Raw genomic sequence first — 17,462 nt, 5'->3', positions numbered from 1 at the left:
ACCAGGAATCAAACTTGGGACCTTGAACTTGCAAGGCAGGCACTGGAACCACTGAGCTAAATCCCCGGCCCAACATGTACTAATAAAAGATAAACTGGAAGGCCTTGAAGACATTTCCTGCAACACTTCCAGACCCTCTGCTTCATTCCTGGGCATTTACTGTATGTCTGGGTGACAGGCAGGCTTCCCCCAGCCATTTCTTCCTCACCACAACCTCATGAGGAAGAGCTCCAGCGATTCCCACTTCACAGATGGAGTGCCTGAAGCTCAGAGAGGGGAAGAACTTGCCTGAGGTCACAAAGCAACCAGTCTTAACCACCAGCTGGCAGTCTTAACCGCTATACTTCTCTGTCTCTCTGAAAGCAACAGTTTGAGACAGTTGTCTGTAAGACACCGTTCTAGAGTGTTTGAGGACAGCTCCCAACCTAGTGGAATTCTAAGAGTGGTGGTGGGGCCCAAATCAAAAGACTCTCCTTTTTTTTTGCCTGGCCCCCAACTGCTCTGGTATACTGGGCTTCCTTCTGTCGGGGCTTTGTCTGCAGGGAAGGGGATGCTGCAGAAGTAGAATGAGGAGCAGGACTGGAGCTTCCTTCTCACACTAAGGGCCCCTCCCTGTACCTGCAGGGTTCTGGCAATGCCCACACCATGAAGAAGCCCACCCAGCAGCAGGGCAGAGCCCAGGCACCCATAGGCCTCTTCCCTCCTGCGAGGGGCAACACCTAAGGCACTGGAGCCCCCCACCCCCTCCTACCTGAAGTCTTCAGAGGCCAGCACCTCACAGTAGTAGAGGAGTTTGCACTTCGGGCCGGGACTATGCAGGGCCGTCAGGACGTCATCCACACCCGGGAGGCTGCAGGCCACGCTGCCCAGGGGGCTGTGCACCTGCCACTGCAGCAGGTAGACTCCGGGCCACCGTGTCACATGGGAGCCCTGGAACACAGCAGCCACGCTGAGGCCCCAAGTCCTCGGGAATAGGGTGAGGAGGCTGAGCCTTCTGGGGCTTCCTAGAGCCAGGCTCAGAAATGGGGCTCTTCCTAGCTGTCCCGTCCTGCAGCCCACTGAAAACCTTCCTGAAAGGGCCTCCTGAAGCCACCCTGGCTGTTACCACTGTATCTGTGGGACCAGAGCTTCCTATGAATCTGAGGGAGTCGAGGATGGGAAATGAGAGCAAAGGTGGACTCTGGTCCTGCGGATCCAGGTCTGCAAAGTAAAGGAGTTAGGGAAGGAGCTCAGCAGGGAGCCCACGGGCATCTGGACAAGGTTGGGGGCAAGCTTGGAGAGGTGTGAGCTGTTACAAGAAGAGCAACTGTAGTAGTAGTGCACACCCATGATCCCAACACTCCAGGAGGCTGAGGCAGGAGGATCACAGATTCAAGCCCAGCCTGGGCATCTTAGCTACTTAGCAGTACTCTGTCTCAAAAATAAAATAAATAAGGACTGGGAAATGTAATTCATTGCAGAGGCCCCGGGTTAAATCCTCAGTTCCAGGGAAAAAAGAACAACTTTGAGGAATCACTGGAGTGTTCAGTGGGATCATAAGGTGCTGGTATGTCACATGCAAGACAAGGAAACTCCAGCAAGATCCAAGTGCTGTGGAGCTGGATCTCACTCCCAGGGGGGGTGTGTGTGTGTGTGTGTGTGTGTGTGTGTTGAGGGGTAGAGAGTGATTCCACCTGCAACACTGGTCTCATAAAGAATGGGGTGGGGCTCAGCTCACATTCCACTTAAGCAACCAAATTCAGTGCCTACATCTGCAGTTTCTTTGCTCCATCAGTGCTGACCCAAGTACACTTCAGAACTCCTCAGGAGGGAGGATGTGTGGAGTCCAGGCCCCACATCCAGAGATTCAATGTCAGCCTGCCAGGTGTGGGGCCCAGCAGCCTGCATCTTTGACAAGTGTCCTAAGAGATTCTGAGATTGGGACCCTGGGGTTCTGAATCTCCCACTGACCTCAGGACCTTAGTACCTCCCCTCCCATCCAAAATAACTTTCTGTCACTCTGCAATTCACTGTGCCCTCAAGCCTTCTCTCTGCCTCTTCAACCTGGTTCTTGCTGTTCTTCCCACCTGGAACATCCTCTCCTCTCACCCCCTTCCAGACACAAAAGGTCCACCCCTCAAGGCCCCTTCCATACTCAAGCTGTTTCGACTCAGGCAGGGAACTGGGACTTGGAACCTCAACACCCTCGCCCTTCTCCCTCCCCTCAAAAAAAAGTGCAACGAGTAGAAGAGCGCCCTCCTCCCCCTCCTCCACAAGCTCATGGCCACTGGACCCTCAGGACGTGACCTTATTTGGAAAGAAAGTGTTTGCAGTTAAGGATTTAGGGGCCCTAAACAATGGCCAGTGTCCAGTCTCCTTGGAGAGAGGAGTGGAGGATTTGAGACCGAGGACAGAGCCACATTAAGTACAAGGCCAAGGCTGCATCCACAGCCAAGGAGCTGCAGGGTCCCCCTGGAGCCTTCACAGGACCACCACCCTGGGGACATCTTGATTTTGAACTTGTGGCCCCTGAACATTGAGACAATGCACTTCTGGTTAAAGCCACTGGCTTTTTGGTAACTTGCTCAGCAGCCATAGTTCAATCCTGTTACATATTCCCTTTCCCAGATGGGGAAACTGAGGCTCCAGGCCTGACCTCTCTCCCCGACAGATGCCTCTCAGCGAGGGCCTCCTACTTTCTCCAGGTCTCCCTGGGTGCCCTGTGGCAAGTGAGCATCTACTACAGACACTGTGTCTTTTATCCCTGATGTCCTGCAGGTCCCTGGGGCCAAGGACCATGGCCAGTTTGTCCACCACTGTGTCCTCAGAGCCTGACACTCATACTGTACAATGCATGACTAAATGATGGAAAGTCCACGAACCTGGATGCTCTCCCCCTCTCGGCAGACAAGAGGCTCCTCCATCCGGCTGTAATCAGTTCCCAGGACCCAGCCTTTGTCAATCAGCTGCCCACTGGTCCTGGGCCCAGGCTCCCAGGGGCCCAACTTGGGCATCTGCTTAGCATGGTACAGGCTGAACACCATGTCCCCTCGAAGGATATCGAAGTCCCAGGTGATAACTGACTCCCCCTCCAGAATCTCCAAGGCAACCTGCATGGGGACAGAGGACAGCCAGGATCGGGAGGAGGGCATGTGAGGACCTCCCTCCCTGGGCCACCTGCCCAGCTGCTAAGGTGCCTGCTGGCCCTCATCTGAGAGTCAGTCTGAGCAAATGGACCCACCTCTTTCCAAAAGGCCAAGCAGGTTCCACCCTGGGTGGCCATAAGACGCCAGACATCTAAGGGTGCATGGCAGCTCTTGCCTCCAGGCAGGGCCATGCTGTGACCCTCTTCACATGCCAGAGCTCAGAGATGTCCCACATCCACCCTGTGGGAGCCTGCCCTAGAATGACCTCTGACCCCATGGCCTCCCAGCCAAGCCCCATACTGCACCTCGTGGGGAACCCCACGGAGCACGCTGGCCGAGTGGTAGGTCTCACTCCACTGCCGCAGCTGGTCTGCCTGCTCCTGTTCCTCCTCCGTCAGGTAAAGGGACTTGGGGACCAGCCCTCCTTCAGGGACATTACACTGGGAGTCAAAGGCAAGAAGGTGGCAGGTCAGGGCCTGTGGAGGCCCTTGCTGGCCAGATCCACAGAGGGGTCCTGTGAGTCCCGAGACAGCTTGGAATAGTGACCCCTACTAAGCTGAGCAGTGGCTCCCATGAGCCCACTTAGCACCAGAGGCACCAACACAGGAGAAACTATTATTCTTCTCATTTCACAGGGGAGGGGAATGAAGGCTCAGAGAGACCTGGCCGCTTGCCCAAGATCACAGAGCAGAAAGTGGCTCAGCCAGGGCACAAACCCATGTTTATCCAACCATGCCCACAGGCACACTCATGCCCCTTATCACAGTGCTGGAATAGACTTGGGGTCCCTTCCACACTGCACCGCACAGCAGCCATGTCTCTCCCTCAGAGGTAGGGACAGTGCAATTGAGGGACTGTCCAACTCTACAGACTGCTCAGATCCAAACGTGCCTGGGTGACAGTAATTTTCCCCATTTCACTTCCAAAACAATGAGGCCCAACAAAGCAAGGTCACTGCCCAGTGTCCTTCACTAAGTCATTCTTAGATCTATAAGTGAGCTAAAATGGAAAGAAACACAAATACATGTCTCAACAAGTGGAAAGAGCAGGCAAGCTTGGCAGAATCCTAAGACTGGCCTCTTTTTACCCAGAAATGGTGCCAGCAGGCTGTTGGGTATTTCTGTTAGAGGAAAGAGAGCAGCCTGTGACCCACATAATAAGAGAATATTCTTACGTGAATAAGAGAGCTGGGACCCAGGAACACCCCGTCTGTCATTCCACCCCCACAGGAGACAATAAAAGGATCTGGATACCACCTGCCCTTGGAGCAGTAGCCTGACCATCCCAGGCCAGTGACTGTATGGAGGGACGAGTCCCTTTGGGAACACCAGCTCCAGGGCCAGGGCTAGGGACGTTGGGAGTCACCTCCCTGCTACAGAAGGCACAGAGTGGGCAGGTAACCTCTGCGGCCTAACATCTTGGAGGGGTTACAGGATGGGTAAGCCATTGCCTGGCCTTTTGGCTTCTGGAAAATTCTATATCACTCACCATGTCTGAAAGAGCCAAAGTGGGGCCCTGTCCCAGAGGTGTCTGCTCTTTAGAGTGACTTCTGCCACAAGCCCTGTCCTCCTTAGAGCCACAGGCCTCCCAGGCAGGAGCAAAGTCTGGGCCTGTCCTCATCAGCTTCCCTTCCCCAGAGCCCCAGCCTCCGGCCCCCCAGCCCCCCAGCCCAGGCCCTTACCACGCTGTCTCCCCCCAGAAAGTCAGGGATCACATCTCGGTCCAGGTAATCCACCAGGCCCCCGGGGCCCTGGTAATCACTGCCACTGTAGATGAGGAACTTCCTCCTGGTGTTCTCACTGATGAAGGGGCTGATCTGGGGAAGTAGAGACAAAGGAAATGGACTTTCCACTGCAGATATGATTCATATAATATAGAAACAATCATTTCTAACCAGGCAGAGTCACACATGCCTGTAATCCCAGCACCCTGGGAAGCTGAGGCAGGAGGCCTGGGCAACTGACTTAGTGAGACCCTGTCTCAAAAAATAAAAAAGAGCCGGGGATTTAGCTCAGTGGTTCCGGTGCCTGCCTCACAAGCGCAAGGTCCCGGGTTCGATCCCCGGTAACAAAAAAAATTTAAATTAAATTTAAAAAATAAAAAACAGAGTGGAGATGTAGGCCAGTGCAGCGGCCCTGGGTTCAATCCTCAAAATAATCATCATTATCATCATTTTAAAGTGCACTGTTCTGTGGCCCTTAGTGCACTCACTATGTCATGCAAGCATCACCTCTGTGTCTAGTCCCAAGACATTTCCACCACCCTAAGAGGAGACCTATGGCTGGTCATGGCCATTTCCTAGTCCCCTCCCCAAACCCCTGGAGACCACTAATCTGCATCCTGTCCCTATTGCTTGCCCGTCCTGACGATTCCTGTAAAGGGAATCCCAGGCTGCGTGGCTCCCACTCTCACCAGCGTCCAGAGCACAGGGAAGACTCGGGGGGCTCGCACAATGAGCAGCCGGCCCAGGGTCTCCGGGTAGTTGTCCTCCACCACCTCGATCATGCGCAGCAGGGCCTTCACACCTGGTTGCCACAGGTGCCGCATGCTGAGGCCCTCCAGGTCCAGCAGGCAGGTCCAGGAGCTGTGGCAGACATGGGCCCATGCTCCACCTGGCTCTGCCACCTCCCACGGCCCCCAGCACCCTGTCCAGGGATTGCCCAGGAGGCTCAGGGAGACAGAGCTAGGAAGAGAGGGGGCCACTGAACACCTCCGTGGATCCTGCCACAGTGAGAAAGCCACACAGTAAAGAGGCCCAGAGCGTGCACTTCTAGGCCAAGTCCTCAAATTCAAATCTCACTTCTACCCTCGAGAGCTGTGTGGCATGGGCCAGGGACCTAACTTCTCTTTGGGTTAGTGGCAAATATAGTAACAGTCCTCACCTCAAGCAATGGTAGTTAAGGCTTTAATATGTGCTGCCAAAGTGAGCACAATAGTTGTTAAGGTTAAATGAGATGGTAGATGTAACACTCTCTGCAAGGGAGGCACATAGCATGCGCTTAGTAAAAAAAAAAAAATTAGTGTTGCTATTAATTATTAAAAAGATGCTAACTCTCACAAGCGCAAGGTCCCAAGTTCGATCTCTGGTACCCAAAAAAAGAAAAAAAAGAGATGCTAACTATTAAATAGAGTAAGCACAAGCATTAAGAACATGCACATACAAGCCCAGCATGGTGGCGTACACATGTCATCCCAGCACTCTGGAGGGCTAAAGCAGAAGTTCAAGCCCAGCCTGAGCAATTTAATGTGACCTTTCTCAAAATAAAAATGTTAAAAAAAAAAAAGGTCAGAGATGTAGCTCAGTATGAAAACCCTGGGTTCAAGCCTTAGTACTGAAAATAAAACAAAACAAAAATGAGTATGAACATAAAGTTGGACCACTCAGGTTGAAATCTCAGTTCTGCCATTGCTGGGTGGCCTTGTCCAAGCGTTTAACCTCTCTGCCTTTATTCCATTAGTGCCAATTCATTAGGAAAATGACCATCTTACTTCAGTGGCTGGTTCCTGTGGGCCTTCCCCCCCACCCCAAGATGTTCCCTCAACCCTCCCCATACCTCTGCAAAGAGGCCTTCATGATATCCCTCATTGGAACATTTGGAGTGAATTCTGTCTCTGGCCAGGTGCTTAGGAACTTTCCAAACAGCAAAGGAACTCAATCTTTCAAAGATCAGGATATTTGGGGATAAAAGATATGGCAGTTAAATTTAATTGCATCCACTCAATTGGCTTGGGAGCCACCTAGGGGACTGGTGGAGCACACTCCTGGGTGTGTCTGAGTGGGTCATGGAGGCATGGCCTTGGGGTCTATATTTGGTCCTTTGGCCTTCCTCTCTGGCACTGGTCTGCTTCAGCCACCACAAACTAAGCAGCTTTGTTCCACTATGCTCTCCACCATGATGCTTCTTCCTTGGAGCCATTTGACCATGGACTGAATCCCCTGAACCCTGAGTCAAGTTTTCCTTCAATTTGTAGGTGTTGGGTATTGTGTCCCAGTGACAAGACAGATTCAAAAGGTTTACAGAGCTGGTCCTGTTGAAAGGGACTCAAGTGTTGAGATCCCTGGTAAGTGTTATATTTGTGTTTGCCTTATCATTTAACAGCTGCCATTTTTGATAGTCCATTTGTAAACCCACTCTACAGAGAAGGGAGCTGCCATTCTAAAAGGTCCACTCCTTTAGAGCCATGCCACTGTCAGTGCTGCTGCTGGAAACTCACCTCAAGGGCAGCAATTCCAGGGAGTTAGAGGAAAACGGTGAACCACTGGACAGGCAGTGACCCCTGGGAGGCTAGGCTGCCCCGGAGGACAGGTCAAAGAAGAGCTTGGTCCAGAGTTCTGGTCTCAGCTACTCAACCCCAAGGGGCCAGCGAGACAGGGGCAACTTGAACCCAGCTCTGTCACTGAGTACTCCACAATCCCAGTTAAGCAACACCCTCTCGGATGGGACTCAATTTCCCCACCCAGGATGATTACAGTCCCTGCCTCACAAAACCACCCTAAGGCTTAGGCAGGACACTGCCATACAGGCCCTGGCCAGAGGTCTGGGCAGTGCCTTTGCTCATGAACAACACTGTCTCCTTACTTCCGGGGAGTCCGACCTCAGCCCAACCCTTGCCTGATGGGACGGCCAAACTGTCTTGTGTTCCCTTCGCATCTCTTCTGACCTTCCTCGTTGACAGAAAGAACCTGGAAGGAGACAAGGTGCTGGGAATAAAGTCCACCGCAGGCGGCAGGCCCCGCCCTCCGCAGGCCCCACCCACCACCTTCCCCGGGACAGCTACTCACGTGCTGCAGCAGCGCCTCCTCCCCCACTGCCTTCATTAGGCCCTTGGTGTCCATCTGGCCCAGGCGCAGGATGTAGAGCGGACGGCCATCTGTGCAGGGCCGAGCAAAGAGAGGGACTTTATTCAAGGGGAGGCTGATGACCCGGCCAGGTCAAGGCTGCAGATGAGAACATCGCCCCCTCGGGGCAAGAGACACCAGGCTGAGCTCACCAAGGCCCTGTCTGTCCGCTTACTGACCAAGGGGGACTTACACCTCCTCAGGAAAGAGGGCACATGGACGTGTTCCCGAAAGGTTCAAGAGAACGGGGTGAGGGGGCTGTGGGAACTCCCCCACTTGGCGCCAACTAAAACTGTGTTTCGTTTTGTTTTGTTTTGTTTCTTTTAGCAATTTAGCAAGACTCTGACTCAAAATATTAAAAAATATTAAAAGGCTGGGGATGTAGCTCAGTATGAAGGCCCTGGATTCCATCACAAGTACAAAAAAAAAGAAAAAGAAAGAAAAACAAACAACAACAAAAAACGTTTAATAAAGAGAATGAGCCATGTCATGAAAGAGTACAAAACAGATAAAATTTAGTCCTTAGCTTTCTGTCAGATGAACCAAAAAGGTCACATGAAGAACAATTTACTAACACTTAATTCTCATTATTCATGATAATTATGTTCTATAAAGTCACTGTGAACACTGTATTAGCAAATACCAAATCACTGCTTTCAGGGAAATGTGGGCTTAAGTTCCAGCAAGACTCTAGTCATGATTTTTGTTAACCAATCAATGGGTAACCTTATTTGATGTGCTTCTATTTAAGGCCACTTCATTTGACATATTATATTGATTCCTCAACACTGAACACCAGGCTAACAGCGCGGTAACAGCGTAGGAGCTCACACCCGAGTAGGTCTTACTGAGCACAGGTATTTCCTCCATAAGGTACACAGCAGCCTTCTTGCACTTAGGAACACTAAGTAATAGCACATCGGCCCCATATTTCTGGGCATTTAAACAGCAAAACTGCCAATAAAGCACAAAAATATGTCACGAAATAGGCCACTACCTGTGCAGTGTAGGTGCTGAATCAGGAGGCAGAGGGTCACCTCACTTGACTTCAGCAGAGAAGAGGTATGTTGGGCCGCTCAAAATTTTCACCATTCTGTACACATTCTCAAAAGAGCCGTAAGTATTCATTAGGGCTTAAAACAAGTTTTATCAAGTCAGGGGATTCACAATATGAACCCCACAATAAGGACCAGCAGAATATTAAACCTTATCAGCTGGTTCTCCAGGAAAGCAGAGCATCTGCCCAAATCAATACATGTGGGTTTTTACATAAAGGACATTAAAAAGCACACCAGGCACTCACTTAAATGGCTACCTAATTTTTTTAAATCTAGAAAAAAGATGTCTGTAATGGGTGGAACAGTGTCTCTCCAAAACTTATGTTCCCTTGGAGCTTTAAAGTATGACCTCACTTGGAAACCGAGTGAGGTAACTTAGCAGGTGCAAGTTAAAGATCTCAAGATGAGATCGTGCTGGAGTTAGGGCAGGCCCTAGCCCAATGGCCTGGGGTCCTGATGAGGAAAAGAGACTACACGGAGACATCCAGAGAAGAAGGCCCTGTGAAGATGGAGGTAGAAGCTGGAGTTACAGCGTCACAAGCCAAAGAGCACCTGACCAGAAGCTGGAAGAGGCAAGCAAGAGAGCCTTCAGAGGGAGCTCAGTCCTGCTGATACTTCGACCTCACACTTCCACTTCCAGCCTCCAGAAGGGAGGAGAATGAACTTCCGATGTTTTGAGCCACCCAGTGTTTGATTATTTGCTACGGCAGCCCTAGGGGATGATGCAATTTTCACTACACCATTGCGTGAATAATCACAAGGCTCCAAAGCAATGGTGGCTAACTCAGCCCAGGGCAAACATGTTTGTTCTCAGCCCCAAGGCTATTCCAGTTCTATCTTCTTCATGATTGGGAGACACTTCATAGATGCCTCCAAAACTAAAAGGGAAAACAGGATGTTAGCATGAAGCATATCACTGACTGCACTTGTCAATAACCATGGTGTGTGGCACACATCGGGTATGTAGTCGAGGACACACCTATGTCCTGGTAATGCCAGCCCCCTGCGTAGAACTCCTCCAGGAGCACCGGGGGCTTCCAGGTCTGAAGGAGGAGGTCTACTTGGTGCTGCTTCCGCCAGCTCAAAGACTGGCACAGCATCTCCCGGGCCTTGTCCAGGTGGAAGTCCCGTGCCCGCAGGAACCGGAGGATGTGCTGGTCTTTGGGAATCTGAGAAGCAGAGGGGGGAAAGACCCACAGAATAATATTCCTTAACTCCCAGATAAAATTACAGGAAATGAGTCTTCTAGCTCATCTGCAAAACACTCATCTGGAAAGGACTCTATTTGCCCTCAGCCTCAGAGCAAGTATCTATTCTCTGAGGGAAGTATCAATGCTGGCACTGCTGAAGAGCCCTCCTTCCTTATGCTGGGAACAGCATTTTTTCCTGGAGCAACTCCTCCTCCTTCTGACTCCTCAGTGCAACACTTACACAAAACCAGCAATAAAAGCTGCCCTTTTGTGAGTGTTCATTCTGACCTGGACACCTTTCTAAGCACTTTACATGGATCAGTCTTTGTAACTCACTGTAGGAGGTATATACCAATATCATCCCCATTTTACAGATGAAGAAATGGGCAGGCAGGTTAAATCACAGCCCAACACTAAGTGGCTCCTCCCTTGAGAGAGAAGAAAGGGTAAGCAACCCAGGCCTTCTTCAAAGGAGCTGAAGACAGGCATGGTGTACATCCATATTACGGGAGTTAGAGTCTAAAGACAAAATCCATGGGCATTCAAGAATCACTCTCATAAAGCCACAAAATCTCACAGAAAGGGACAGTATGAAGGTTTGGTGAACATGGTACAATGTGGGAAGCCTTGTGGGTTATCATATCAAGGGAGTAGGGAGCAACTAGCATCTGTTGGCTGGAGGCCAGGCATGCTATTAAGCAACCTACAGTGCACACAACAAGCACCAACTACAAAGAGATGCCTGGCCCCAAATGGCACTAGTGCTGAGGATGAGGAACTCTGCCACCAGTGGTGCCCTCAGCATGTGTTATGGGTGCACAGGACAATAATAATAAAAATAAAACAAAATGTAAGGTTTTAATATTGCTAATAACATAAACTTATCTCTCTTGCCTCCCCACTACCTCCACTGATCCCTGTCATTGGAAGTGAGTCCCCTGCACCCACCTTGCCTTTGTGGGTCTCCTGCAACCAATGCCGAAGCTGGATCAGGCAGCTCTCCTGCATGGGCGTGAGATGGCCCAGGTACCTCTCAATGTAGTCTGCATCCAGCTTGTCCCCTTGGACGAGAAGGAGGGAGACTCGGGACCAGAGCAAGACACTTCACCTTTTACCACACAGTCTAAGCTTTCTGCTGGCCTTGATGTCCTTACTGGCCACCACGGCTCTGAGATGTGATTCCAAGCCAGGCCAGGCCCCTCCCCATTCATCTCTCCAACCCATTTCCAAGAAGACTCCGAAAACTCGTGCAGGACACTCCTGGGTCTCACTGTGGGAAGTGACTTCTCCTCTTTGGCCCCCAGAATGGAGATGATCCCACTCCCCAGAGAGGCTCACTGCGTGCTCAGGATATGCCTGCTCTCAGGCTACTCCAACTGCCCGTGAGGGCGTCACTGTTATCCCCACTTTGGAGAATACTGAACCAAGGTGGAGAGAGATTGAGACCCTGGAGTGAGCAAGGCAAGGACCGTGCCCAGCAAAGAGAAGGTGGGTCACAAACACAGTCCCCTTTGCCTTCCCACCTCCCCAGCCTCCTTTACAGGGAATAAGGATTTCAGCACACAGAGCCTGGACCCCTGTCTGTTTAGAGGCCTGAGGACCACATGGATCAGCCCCACTGGGAAACCCCAGCTCACACAGGCGGGCTGTTTGGGTTTGGCCAGTCACAGGCATGCAGCGTCCCAGCCTGACCTGGGTCTTATTGCTGACATAAGGAGTACCAGGGAGTGAACCCCAAGCCTTTGCATTGAGCTACATTCCCCAGCCCCTTTTTACCTTTTATTTAAAGACAGGTCTCATTAAGGTGTTAAGTGCCCGGGTTGGCCCAGGCTGGCCTCCAACTTGGAATCTTCCTGCCTGACCTCCCAGAGTCCTGGGATTACAGGTGTGCACCACTATGCCCAGCTTGTGTTGCTGACTCTTAACCATTAGGACAGCAGATCCTGGGACCCACTGCCTCCTAGCACTTCAGCAGCAGACAGAGATGTTGTACAAAGTGGCAGCCCCTGTGGGCAGAGCTGCTTCTTTGTGGATGACAGCATGCTATGAAAGCAAACTGAATGTCAGCATGTCCAGCGGCAGCTCCTCTCTCTTTGATTCCCCCAAAAGAGAGGAGCCCAGGGCTGAGGGCCACACCAACTGTGCCAGGAGGCATTGGGGTAAACTGAGGCAGAGGGCTGTCCAATGGGGTAAGGAGGACCAGCTGAATTCATGTAGTCAAAGGCAGAGACTTCGGAAGTGAGGAGGGGCAGGAGCAAACAGGAGGGAGGCAAGAGTTTCTGAGTCCTTCCGGCCCCAGAGCAGATGTGAAGACCATTTTCTGTTTCTCAGCACAAAGGCCCAGTGATCCAGAACAGGGCGGAGGGGCCCAAGCGCCTTCTGCCCGCCACTCAGCACCAGCCCAGCTGGCGGACTGGACAGATGAACATCCAGCAAGGGGCTGCACAGGGCACCGCTGTAAAGCCATGCATGTGCAGCAGAAGCCTGCCGGTGCACACAGCTGGTGCTAAATAAATGCGTGAAGGACTTTGGTTCTCCCTAAACACAGACCCAGGGGTCACATAGGTTACCTGGTGCTATCACACAAGTGTCTTGGGGTCAGGCCTCTCTGCCAATGGCCCAAAAGGGAAGACTTGATCTTCACGAGCCGCATGGAGGTGTGCACATGGTTACAACTGGGTTTGTGATGTCTGTGGAGTTCTGAATCCTGGTTTGTTGGGTTTGTTTCTGTTTCGTTTCCCTTTAACATTCTGTGAACATTCTCCATGTCAATAACAGACTGAGCTGTGACAAAGGGGTAACTGCCTTAATTCAAAAAGAGCTCTGCAAGCCAGTTAGAAATCGATGAGCAAATAGAAAAAGGACAAAGAACAATAACAAGGATTCACCAAAGAAAGGAAAACAAACAGCCACTAAACATGAAAGCAACGTTTAGCCTCACTTGTGACAAAAGAACAGACCACAAATCCACCAGGGATCACTCTTTCTGCCTTTCAGAGGTCTGAAATATTTAACAAGACTCATGTGGGGAGTCAGGATGAGTAGACACACACACTTCTGGTGGAAACAACAATTCATATAACCTCTTTGGAGGCCTATCTAGTAAATCTATCAAAATTTTGGTTGCATTTAACCTTTGGCCCAACAATTCCTCTTTAGCTGGGCATGGTGGCACACACCTGTAATTCCAGCACTTGGAAGGCTGAGGCAAGAGGATCACTGTGAGTTCCAGGCCAACCCCAATGACACAGTGAGATCCTGTTTCAACCTCCCCACACACACACACACACACAAAAGCAATGCCACTTTTAAAAATGTATGCTATAGGGGCCTGGGATTTAGCTCAGTAGCACCATACCTGCCTCACAAGTGCAAGGTCCTGAGGTCCTGAGTTTGATCCCCAGTACCACACACACAAAAAAGGATGCTATGAACAAGATGTGATAGAAAAATACGGTGTGTAAATAATATTTTGTGTAAAAAATATTTTATTATACTAAAAGACACATTGCATTAATCCTCTGCAAAATAGTCTCCCTCGCTTTGAACACACATTCCATCATTCTTGCCACTTTCTGAAGCAGTTCTGGAAGTCCTCTTTCCTGAGTGTCTTTAGTTGTGCTGTCATAACTGCCTCAATGTTCTGAGTCAATTAAAAATGTTCACTTTTTATGGTTATTTACCCTTTGGGGAAGAACCAAAAGTTGCACAATGCCAGATCCAGTGAATAAGGTGGATGAGGATGCACTGGACTGCTTGTATGAGTCTGCCTTTCTGTTGGATGGCATCAGCAACACCATTCACTATATTTTTTATCTTGATGCATAAAGCCACAAAAGACTTCCAGAACTGCTTCAGAAAGTGGCAACAATGATAGGATAAGTGTGTTCAAAGCAAAAAAAAAAAGTACTTTTGGGGGGTGAATGGCTGTGTCTTTTACTATAAAATTATTTTTAAACAATTACCATATTTTTGATCACTCCATATATATATATATATATATATATATATATATATATATATATATGAACAGAGAAAATGTAAAATCATTAAGTACAAGATATACCACATTGTTTTTTGTTTTGGGGTTTTGAGATAGAGTCTTGTTATGCAGTTCAGCCTGGCCTTGAACAGTAATGTTACCCAGGCTGGCCTCAAACTCACAGTGAACCTCCTGCTTCAGCCTCCTGAGTGCTGGGATTACAAGCATGCACCACCACACCCAGCTGTATTTTTTTTTAATGAACCAGGTGTGGTAGCACACATTTTTAATTCCAGCATTCTGGGAGGCTCAGCCAGGAGGATTGTAAATTCAAGCCCAGCCCAGGCAACTTCTCAAAATAAAAAAGGCTGGGCAGGGCTGGGGATTTAGCTCAGTGGTAGAGCTCTTGCCTAGTATGTGCAAGGCTTTGGATTCAATTCCCAGCATTGAAAAAATACTACTAATAAATAGATATATGCTTACTAATAAATAGGGAGCAACCATCTATACCATAGTATTAAAAGAAGATACAGGCACTCATATAGAAAGTTATTCAAACATTAGTGAGAAAAGGCAAAGTATCAAATAAAATGTCTAACATGCTCTCATTTGTTCGACATAAGTTAGACATGTGTATGCATGTCCACACACGTATGCATACATACATATCATGTATATAGATAGGTCTATGTAGCTTCGTGAAAGACAAAACTGTTACAGCCTTCAGGGAGAGGGAAGGTATCTTACTGCACTTTACATCTTCCCAGTGGTCTGAATTTGTTTCTGCCATGATCATGCATTACTCATATAATTAAAAATAGTAATAACCAGACAGCAAGTCAGTGCTAAAGCACTGGAGGTCAGTTCCTGATCTAGAAATAAGCCAGCTCTGCCCAGAATGGAGCCAGGGAGAAGCAGCCAGCAGAGGGAGCAGGCTGAGTCATTCCAGACCCAGAACAACCCTTTCTCTACCCTCCACTCAGCCAAGGGGACCCAGGGCCGCTATCTCCTCTTCCTAAGGAGCAAGCCAGAGCTGAAGGCTGCCCTGGACTGCAGGTTGGGGATGCGGACCTGGCCAGCCGGCCTGGTACAGCCACCTACCATCAGTACTGACACCCTCCAGAGCAAGGCATGGGCTGCTGCCAATCACTGCGCCCTCCAGGGAGCTGGGTTCCTGTGGCCCAGGCTGTCTGTGAGTGTCCTGCTCCCGCACTGGGGCCGGTGTCCAGCGGGGAAGGTGAGAGGTGCCCTGGGCAATGAGCTCCTGCAGGTAATGCTCGATCACCTCTTTGCCCTGGAAGCCGGAGAGACCCCAGATAAGTCACCATGGGCCAGGACAGCAGGGCCACCACACATCTGCAGGTCACCCCCATCCCCATGCTCAGGGTCCCAGGTCAGACACTGGGGTCTGTGGACAGCTGCAATGTGGTCATTGGAAAGGGGGTTTGCCGAGAGTGTTGGACACACGTGGAATTTATGGACTCAGAATGGAACAAAGAAGATAAACTAATGCAGTTTTGTATTGACAACACATTAAACAAATTATATTATTAAAATTAATTTCAGGGGGCCGGGGATTTAGCTCAGTGTTTCTGCTGCCTGCCTCACAAGCACAAGGTCCCGAGTTCAATCCCCGGTCCAAAAAAAAAATTTAATTTCACCTGTAGTTACATAAACAGGCCTCTATACAACTAAAGATTCTGAGTTCTTTAAACCAAGCAGTGACAACTTTAACCAGGAAAACCCACCGCAGAATGGTCCCTCCTCTGCCCATTGAGTTTACTACACAAGACCCCACCATATGGGGGGGGCTGGCACAATCATAAGGTCCCCCACTACAGGCCGGTCCTTTCCCTCATTATCTCCTATGATAGGGTCGTGACTAGAAACCCACTTTACAGCTGAGAAGACCAGCTGGGAAGGTGAAGGCCCTTGCCCAGGATCACACAGGTTGTCAGGGGCAGAGCAGGTGCAGGCACCTCCCCCTCACCCTCTTGACGTTGGCCGTGTACTGCTTCATGGCAATCTTCTCCAAGGCGCTTTCAAAACCAAAGAAGGATCGGATGTCCAGTGAGGCCGACTGCTCGAAGCAAGTCCAGTCTTCGTTCTCGGGGTGCACCTGAAAGCCAGGCAGGGCAATGCCGGGGTCTCAGTCCAGAAGATGTCGTGCCCTCCCCAGGACAGTAGACAGCATGTCAGGTCCTGGAGACACCAGGGGGCCCCACCCAGGGGACAAGGCCAAGTCTACACTGTTGAGGAACAAAGTCCTTTCATGAGGGGCTAGAGAAGCAGGATCCAATAGCTGAGCCCCTACCCCTTAAAATTATATGCAGACATGTAGAGTTATACGCCAATAATAAGTTTAGTATAGTATATCATTTATGTGCTATAAATAAATTATATATCAATACTACATACATGTTTTAGGTATACATATTTTTGTTACTATGTATTTATATATGACATATTACATGTGTGGTTTCATAAAAAATATAGTGAATGTTCAAATAAAAATGTATTACAGTAAAAGACACATCACCATTACTCCCCCTCAAAATACCACTCCTCACTTTAAACACATCCCATCATTCTCGCCACTTTCTGAAGCAGTTCTGGAAGTCCTCTTTCATGAGTGTCTTTATGAAGTGTGATTAAAAAATGAGGTGAATGTTGCTGCCAAGTGCCATTGAACAGACAGGCGGGCTTGTTAAAAACATTTTGGTTGGGGCTAGGGATTTAGCTTAGTGGCACCGCACCTGCCTTGCAAGTGCAAGGTCCTGAGTTCGATCCCCAGTACCCGCCCCCCAGAAAAACCATTATGGATGGAGGCTGGGAATTTAGCTCAGTGGCACCATGCCTGCCTGGCAAATGCAAGGTCCTGAGTTTAATTCCCAGTACCAAAAAAAAAAAAAATCCACACACAGACACAAAAATTATGGTTGGGTCAGGGATGTAGTTCAACGGTGCTATGCCAGCCTGGCAAGCGCAAGGCCCTGAGTTCAATTCCCATATCAGAAAAAAAAAAATAAAGGAAAAAGTAAAACATTATTGTGCATCCTTATCGGCCTTATTCACAAAATCCAGCACCAAGCCACTCTTGGCTCTTCCCAAAGTCAAAATAACCATGGAAGGTGAACATTTTGAATCGATTTAGAATATCAAAGCAGTCACAAAAGCATAACTAAAGAAATTAATGAAAGAGGACTTCCAGAACTGCTTCAGGAAGTGACAAGAACAATAGGATAAGTGTGTTCAAAGAGAAGTGAG

The 17,462-nt window shown here is 49.6% G+C and overlaps 1 protein-coding gene across 1 annotated transcript in view; it reads right to left on the bottom strand.

Annotated features, from left to right (window-relative positions):
• The window catches only part of Sec14l5 (SEC14 like lipid binding 5), a 42,659-nt gene that overhangs the window by 4,481 nt on the left and 20,716 nt on the right, over positions 1-17,462 (bottom strand). Inside the window, exons 5-15 of the mRNA XM_004864837.3 lie at positions 16,186-16,314; positions 15,297-15,489; positions 11,162-11,274; positions 10,003-10,192; positions 7,909-7,997; positions 7,739-7,809; positions 5,538-5,709; positions 4,807-4,941; positions 3,431-3,565; positions 2,862-3,089; positions 752-930 (exon numbers count right to left, since the gene is read on the bottom strand). Coding sequence (XP_004864894.1) covers positions 752-930; positions 2,862-3,089; positions 3,431-3,565; positions 4,807-4,941; positions 5,538-5,709; positions 7,739-7,809; positions 7,909-7,997; positions 10,003-10,192; positions 11,162-11,274; positions 15,297-15,489; positions 16,186-16,314 — 1,634 coding nt within the window. The remainder of the gene's footprint in view (positions 1-751; positions 931-2,861; positions 3,090-3,430; positions 3,566-4,806; positions 4,942-5,537; positions 5,710-7,738; positions 7,810-7,908; positions 7,998-10,002; positions 10,193-11,161; positions 11,275-15,296; positions 15,490-16,185; positions 16,315-17,462) is intronic.

This window comes from Heterocephalus glaber, unplaced genomic scaffold (genome assembly GCF_053883595.1).
Source record: "Heterocephalus glaber isolate CG9 unplaced genomic scaffold, H.glaber_assembly_v1.0 deba00001781, whole genome shotgun sequence".
NCBI lineage: Eukaryota > Metazoa > Chordata > Mammalia > Rodentia > Bathyergidae > Heterocephalus > Heterocephalus glaber.
The sequence above is the reverse complement of the archived record's forward strand: the minus strand, read 5'-3'. Positions and strand labels throughout refer to the sequence as shown.